The 8,610-nt window shown below is 39.4% G+C and overlaps 1 protein-coding gene across 3 annotated transcripts in view; it reads right to left on the bottom strand.

The window, feature by feature from the left end:
- The window catches only part of zmp:0000001301 (acyl-CoA-binding domain-containing protein 4), a 198,164-nt gene that overhangs the window by 119,056 nt on the left and 70,498 nt on the right, over window positions 1–8,610 (bottom strand). For all 3 annotated transcript variants that reach the window (XM_043713698.1, XM_043713706.1, XM_043713715.1), the window contains one exon: window positions 4,307–4,392. In XM_043713698.1, the coding sequence (XP_043569633.1) occupies window positions 4,307–4,392 (86 nt within the window). The remainder of the gene's footprint in view (window positions 1–4,306; window positions 4,393–8,610) is intronic.

Below are 8,610 nucleotides of genomic sequence, written 5' to 3'. Positions count from 1 at the left end.
ACTTCCATATCCGGCACAAATTCACCTGCACCTCCACGCACATCATCTATTGCATCCGCTGCACCCGATGTGGCCTCCCCTATATTGGGGAGACAGGCCGCCTACTTGTGGAACGTTTCAGAGAACACCTCTGGGACACCCGCACCAACCAACCCAACCACCCAACACTTTAACTCCCCCTCCCACTCCACCAAGGACATGCAGGTCCTTGGACTCCTCCATCGCCAGACCATGGCAACATGACGCCTCATCTTCTGCCTGGGAACCCTCCAACCACAAGGGATGAACTCAGATTTCTCCAGTTTCCTCATTTCCCCTCCCCCCACCTTGTCTCAGTCAAATCCCTTGTACTCAGCACCGCCTTCCTAACCTGCAATCTTCTTCCTGACCTCTCCGCCCCCACCCCACTCCAGCCTATCACCCTCACCTTGAACTCCCTCCTCCTCCCTACCTTTTATCTTAGCCTGCTGGACACACTTTCCTCATTCCTGAAGAAGGGCTTATGCCCGAAACGTCGATTCTCCTGTTCCTTGGATACTGCCTGACCTGCTGCGCTTTTCCAGCAACACATTTTCAGCTTATCTGCCAGAAGCACAACTTCTCCTCCTCCAGAAATTTTATGACATTTCAGGGTGTTGACCAAACAGCTGGTTGTTTCTAAATTCTTCCATTACTATTTTCTTGACATTTTCAAAAATTTCTTCTAACCTTATTGATCAAAAACACTGGTCAAACAACAAAATCTGCAAATGTTTGATGCAGTTAACTTCAGATGCAAAAATTTTAATTGATACACTCCTGAGACAAACGTACAGGAATTAATTACCATTACACTTATGATTCATAATTGGAAGATTGCTTGGCTTAAAAACTTGAAAATACATCCAACACTTTTCCTCCTAAGACATTTTTTTAAAGAATTGTCTGCTTCTCTTGTGATCAAGCTTTTATCAAATTTCTCAAAGAACACAAAGTAGTTGTTAAGTCCTCCCTCACTAAATATAGGCTCCAGCTGATATTCCTAGCTAAATCGAAACCTAGGTATAAATTCAAATCAACGTATCAGTTATTCCTTGTCCATGTAAATAAAACATCTTTTTTCTATATAGTTCATGCTACCGAATTTGTTTCTTTCACTGAAACTCTCTCACCTGCTTTTTTTTATTCCCTTTTCAAACTTCTCTTTCTGGAAGTCAATATCAAACTTTCACTAATCTCTTTCTTTTCCCATCTATTACTGTTTCAACTGCAGCTGAGTCATAGTTAACTCAATCTTTGATTTATCTCGGCCAAGCTTTTTCTCTTCCAACAAAAATGCTTGACTATTATCACAATTGGTTCTGTTTTTAGCCCCTGCTTTTCTGCAAATGCATTTTTAATCCATTCCCAGCATGTGGCTAGCATTGGCCAAGCCAGCATTTATTACCCATCCTATTGCATTAAGTGTAACCGCATTGCTGTGAGTCTGGGCTTACCTATAGGCCAGAGCAGGTAAGGATGCCAATTTCCTTCCCTAAAGGACATCAGTAAACCAGATGAAATCCAATTCCTGGTATTTGGTAATGGTTTCATGGTTAACATTAAACTCCTTATTCCAAATATTTTTAGAATCTAAATTCCCCAATCTGTCATGACAGGATTTGAACACTGGTTCTGACAATAATACCAGGATTTTTGGATTAACAGTCTAGCAATAATACCACTAGGCCATCATCCCCCATACAATTTAAATTCGTCCAGCTGCAATGATGGGATTTGAATCCATGGTGCTAGAGAATTAACCCCTCAGATTATTAGTTCAGTGACATTAATACAACACCAGCACTTAATTTAATCCAACTTTAATAATTGTTGCAAATCACTTGATGATAAATTTTTCAACAAAAACCTCAGCAATAGAAAAGGCCAATCTGAATCCCAATAGGTACAGCAAAATTCAAAACATGTTAGTAAAATTAAAGTAAAATGGGTATCAGGCTACATCCTCCGCTGGTGGGATCATACCATGCACAAAGGAAGATATTTGTACTGTCAGAGGTCAAATATCTCCATTGCATAATAACGCCAAATGATTTCCTCAAAATCACCATCTTCACCTGCTTCATTAATGATCCTCCCTCCAGGTTAAGGTCAGGGACGGTTATTGCCCTGTGTTCAGTTCCATTTGCATCTCCTCCAATAATGAAATATTTCATGACTGAATACAACAAGACCTAGTCAATATCAAGGCTTAGTTAATTCTCAGCAAGCAATGATCATTTCTTGCAAAAGGAAATGTAGCCTTCATTCCCATCTTCACCCCACTCAGGAATCACGACTATTGAATCACCCCATCATTAGCAAGTCATCACTGACCAGAAATGTAACTGAACCAGCCACATTAGTACTATGATTACAAGAGCAAATCAGAGGCTATTTGTACTGTGATAGTAACTCATCTCTTCCAAGGCTTTTGCACCATCTACAAAGCATAAGTCAAGAATGTGATGAAGTACTTTCCACTTGTCTGGATTAGTGTCGCTTCAAAACATTCAAAATACTCAATATCTTTCAGGCAAAAACATCGAGCTTGATTCTCTTGGTGACAAAAATTCAGCCTCACAGCTGTGAGATATATGTCATGATTCTCTTTACTAACTCATTCACAAGTGCTCTACGTTTACTATAACGCATTTCTATTCATTCATTCATAAAACCGCTTTTTTGTAGTACATTTTACTCTTACAAGATAAACTAAATTAAACATCCCTTCCTAGGCTGCCAACCCATTACTGCTTCTTTACAACTTTCAATTCTTATTGGCCCCATGCTGCAAGCAACATTTAGACTTGTTGCTGAATCCAAGGCTACCCCTGAATAAGTGTTAATACTGTAACTTACTCAGAATAATGCCATCCTCGTCATCATGTCTCCATAACTCACTCCAAATATGGAAAGATCATAATATTAATTAGCCCTTAGTAACCATCTCTTGGGACCTGCTCCTGAATAGGCTGCAGGACATCAAACAGTTTCCTCCAACAGCACATCCTTCTCGTCTGCTACTTTTTACCTCTTTGAAATTTCCTTATACACTACCTATTTCTAACTTTTTTTGAGGAGTACAACCTTATACAAATGTATAATTTTTAAAAACATATTAAATAGGGCTGCTACCCCTATTAAGAAACTTACTATCAAAACAGCACTTCCATGAAACTGCATGAATGAAAGTGCAGGAACTGTCAAAAACCTGCTCTTGTAGATGAAATCTCATGACCCAGCTGTGGGAGATCAGTTTAATACCCTCTATACTTTTATTTAGTACATATATAATTTCTCATTTACTTGGATCACATAGGAGACTCGTATTTCTACTAACATTACTAACTTTAAAGACAAAAGGACGAACACCTCTTAATTATGCAAGCTCAGACTGGACAGACATTCTAATCCCATCAGGAGTAACAGCCAGCATTTAGTAAGTGGTTTCCCCAGGACAGATGTCATGCAAACTTGTGTACAAGAGATACAACCATGTGACAACATCGTGCTAAAATTTTCATTCACGTAAAATCTGTCTATAAAAGAAGCTATTGTAAAACTGTATTTTGGATTCGATCGCCGCCTCGAACTGTGCCACTGCAGATGCTCAATAGAGAGGCTATTTTCTCCACTCACCGATCTTAGACGTCATTGAACACGATCCCACACAACTCACTTCATTAGGTCATAGCCACCAGCAGAAACTTGCATACAATTAAACAGACCTTTGGGCCAATTACTGGACTATCAGGTATGAGTCTCTGCTTCATAGATGCCATTGCCACCTCAGAGCTCATGACCCAATGAGAGGTCATGACTCAGAATTTGAGAAATCTGATTTTAGGCAATGATTTCCAAACGATATTACCTCATTGAGGTGAAATTCTCAAATCTCCCCAAATCTTTTGTCAATTATTTTAAATCTGTGCCTGCTGTTTACCAACCCTTCTGCCAGTGGAAGCAATTTCTCTATATGTATTAACAAAAACCTTCAAATTCTCAACACTTCTTTGAATTGTCAACTGAGCTTTGCCTGTTTGTAAGAGATTTATCCCTAATAAATAGAACAAAGTAGGTAACATCTTTTTCATCAAGTTTGTCTGAGGGTTCTCAGGTAAAACCTATACTGTGTCTCAAACTATCATATATTCATTGAGGTTTTCACCCAATGTCAAGAAATTTATAGTTTTAATTGTGTCACTAAAGGTCATAGAGTGTCTTGAAGTCGGAAATGGGAAAACATTGAAGGGGCATGTTCAAAGGGTTTGGCTCCTGTACTTACATGACTATGAAGAAGGAATGCCGTATGGCTGTGCCTACGTTCAGGGGGAATTCCAACATATAAAGGCATCTTCCACTTCATTTTTGCTGAAATGAAAATTATATTAACATGAGACTTACTACATCTCTCAAATTGCATCAGTCAAGCTCAGGCTAAAATACACTGCACAAAACAATCTATAAAAAAAGTGTATTAGACTATTTATCTTTGGTACAGAATTCCTGAATCTTTGAGTTTGATTTATTCTCAACATACAAATTGAGAAGGTGATAGCGCTGGGAAACCTTAAGGTCTGATTCCAAAAGGAGACTGTTGGACCTCCATGACAATGGCTGAAAACAGCAATCTCCTAGAGGCTATGGGAAAATTACTTCAATTCAAATAGTTCGTTAGTTTCCCGTTTTTATAATTATTCCCCTTTACAAGCCTCTGATATTCTCAAATAATTTAAACTTAAATATAATGGCATGATTTAGAAGGTTGCAGATAATACAAAATTGGCTGTGCAGTTGATAGCAAGACAGAAAGTTGTACATTACAGAATGATACCAATGAACTGGTCAAGTGGGAGAAAAATGTCACATAAAATTCAAGGAAGAGAAGTGTGAGGTAAGAAATTTGGAGCAGACCAACAAAGGCAAGGAAAATCACAATTAAATGATAGGATGCTGATAATTGTAAAGAAAAATCCCATGACAGTAACTTTGAAAATTTAAATTCAGTTCATAAATCTAGAGTTAGTCCCTGGTCAGACAGATAAGGTGGTGAAAAGGGCATATGGGATACTTTCTTTTTTTCAGTATAGAATATAAAAGCAGGGAGGTTTCCTAAATTCTAGAGAACAATAGTTAGGCCAAGCTAGCCTACCTCATACAATTCACCACAGAAAGGATTATGTTTGCACGAGAGAGGGTATGGTAGGAATTTACAAGAATGCTGTCAGGAACGGAGAAATTTTGCATTTTTTTTGGAATAGAAGAGCCGAAGGTTTTATTGAGGTGTATGAAGTTATGAGGAGCTTTGTCATTGTGGATAGGAGGAATCTATTTCACTCAGCTGCTCAGATGGTGATGTAGTAGTAATGTCACTAGTTAATCATTATGAGAACTAGGTTGATGTTGTGCAGACATGGGCTCAAATCCCATGACAGGAACTGGGAAAATTTTAATTCAATTCATAAATCTAGAATATAAAAACAAGTTGCTGGTCTCACAATCAGTGACCATGAAAGTATCATTGTGATAAAAACTTATCTGGTTCACTCAAGCCCTTTAGGGAAGGAAGCCTTCCATCCTTACCTGGTATAAAATCATAGAGTTATAGAGATAAACAGCTTGGAAACAGACCCTTCAGATCAACTTGTCCATGCTGTCCAGATATCTGAAATTAATCTATCCCGTTTGCCAGCACTTGGCCCATATCCTCTAAACTCTTCCTATGCACATTCCATCTGATGCCTTTTAAATGCTTAAAGAAGTGAAATGATCATGGTATTCGAACAGATGAAAGATTCAACCGACAATCACGGTATTTTTCAATGTATAATTTCAGCTACATCACACCATAAATGTTTGCTATAAATTCTGTGCCTTAGAATTGTGTCCTCTACTATCACCTGATGAAGGAGCGGCGCTCCGAAAGCTAGTGTGCTTCCAATTAAACCTGTTGGACTATAACCTGGTGCTGTGTGATTTTTCACTTTTAAATACTGTAATTGTTCTAGCCTCCACCACTTCCTCTGGCAGCTCATTCCATACATGCACCACCTTTTCCATGAAAACATTGCCCCTTAGGTCACTTTTAAATTTTTCCCCTCTCACCCTAAACCTATGCACTCTGGTTCTGGATTCCCTCACCCCAGGGAAAAGACCTTTCCTGTTTACCCTATCCATGCCCCTCATGATTTTATAAACCTCTTATAAGGTCACCCCCTCAGCCTCCAATACTCCAGAGAAAACAGCCCCAGCCTATTCTGCATCTCTCTATAGCTCAAACCCTCCAAACCTGGAAACATCCTTGTAAATCTTTTCTGAACCCTTTCAGGTTTCACAACATCCTTCTGATAGGAAGGAGATGAGACTTGTACACAATATTATAAAAGTGGCCTAACCAATGTCCTGTACAGCTGAAACATGACCGCCCAACACCTATACTTGATGCTCAGACCAATAAAGGAATGCATACCAAATGCTTTCTTCACTATCCTATCAGCCTGCGACTCCACTTTCAAAGATCTATGAACCTGCACTCCAAGGTCTCTTTGTTCAACAATACTCCCCAGGACCTTACCGTTAGGTGTATAAGTCCTGCCCTGATTTGCTTTTCCAAAATGCAGCACCTCACATTGATCTAAATTCAACTCCATCTGCCACTCCTCGGATCATTGTTATATCTGATCAAGATCCCGTTGTACTCTGAGGTAACCTTCTTCGCTATCCACAATACCTCCAATTTTGGAGTAGCCATGGTATGACCCTTATATGATTCCAAATCCACAGCAATGCAATTGATTCTCTGAGAGTATTCGCTTTCAGAGCATTGCTCCTACCTGATGAAGGATCAGCACTCCAAAAAGCTTGTACTTTCAAATAAACCTTTTTGGACTATAACCTGGCGTTGTGTGATATTTAACTTTGCCCACCCCAGCACAACACCAGCACCTTCAAATTATAACTGATTCTCAAAGGAGCACTGCAAACTTTGACATGTGACAGGTGCTCCTCAGGAAGGCAGCCAACATAACCAAAAACCTCTCCCACCCTAATTATAATCTCTTCCAACCTCTTCCAGTTGGCAGAAGATACAAAAGCTTAAACACATACCAACATTCTTTCCCACTGTTTCTTCCCCACTGTCATTAGACTTCTGAATGGACCTCTTAAATTTTAAATTAAGTGTTGATCTCACTCTTTGTGTACCTTCTCTGTAGCTGTAACATTGTATTCCCTACACCATTCTATTATCCTTATGCACTTTGTATGGTATTAATTGTCTGTACTGCATGCAAAACAAAACTTTTCACAAGGTACATGTGACAATAATGCTACAAATGTAAAAAATAGCTGAGCAAGCCACTCAACACTGGGATAATTAGGGATGGGCAACAGCTGTTGGCCTTACTAATGATCATGTCCCATCAAACTATACCAAGGAATGATACAGTTGGACATTAAAAGCTGATAAAATATTATTTAAGCTGAACAAATGTACAGCCTTCAGACTAAAGTATTCAGACTTTTTTATAACACATTGCAAGTAATAAACTGTTTCTCTTGCTGAAGGTATTAGAATGTAAGAACTAGGAGTAGGAGTAGGCCATCTCTGGCCCTTCCGGCCTGCTCTGCCATTCAACAAGATCAGGGCTGATCTTTTCATGGCCTCAGCTCCACTTACCCACCCTCTCACCGTAACCTTTAATTCCTCATTGTTCAAAAAAAAATCTATTTTAGCTTTAAAAACATTACTGAAGTAGCATCAACCACTTCACTGGGCAGGGAATTCCATTGATTCACAACCCTCTGGGTGAAAAGGTTCCTTCTCAATTCAATCCGAAATCTGCTCCACATAATTTTGAGGCTATGCCCTCTTGTCCTACTTTAACCTGTCAGTGGAAACACCCTCTCTACATCTATCTTATCTTTTCCCTTCATAATTTTAGATGTTTTCACAAGATCCCTCCTCATTCTTCTAAATTCCAATGAATATAATCCTAGTCGACTTAGTCTCTCCTCATAAGCCAACCCCTCAACTCCAGAATCAACCTAGTGATTCTCCTGCAGCCCCCTCTGGTGCCAGTACATCCTTTCTCAAAAAACCAAAACTGCATGCAGTACTCCAGGTGTGGCCTCACCAGCCCCCTATACAACTGCAATATAACCTCCCCCTGCTTTTGAATTCAATCCCTTTAGCAATGATGGACAGAATTCCATTTGCCTTCTTGTTGTACCTGCAGACCAACCTTCTGTGATTAATGCACAAGGACACCCAGGTCCCTCTGCATAGCAGCATGCTGCAATTTTTTTACCATTCAAGTGATAATCCTTTTCACTGTTACTCCTACCAAAATGGATGACTTCACATTTAGTAACATTATATTCCATCTGCCAGACCTTTGCCTACTCACTTAAAGTATTTATGTTCCACTACAAAGGTTCTCAGTCCTCTGCACACTTTGCTCTGCTACTCATTGTAGTGTCATCTGCAAACTTTGACACGTGACACATGGTCCCCAACTCCAAATCATCTACGTACATTGTGAATAAATGCAGTCCCAAAACTGATCCCTGAGGGACATCATTGGTCAC

The sequence above is a fragment of the Chiloscyllium plagiosum genome, chromosome 2, assembly GCF_004010195.1.
Source record: "Chiloscyllium plagiosum isolate BGI_BamShark_2017 chromosome 2, ASM401019v2, whole genome shotgun sequence".
NCBI classification, from domain to species: domain Eukaryota; kingdom Metazoa; phylum Chordata; class Chondrichthyes; order Orectolobiformes; family Hemiscylliidae; genus Chiloscyllium; species Chiloscyllium plagiosum.
This window is presented reverse-complemented; position numbering and strand designations above follow the sequence as displayed.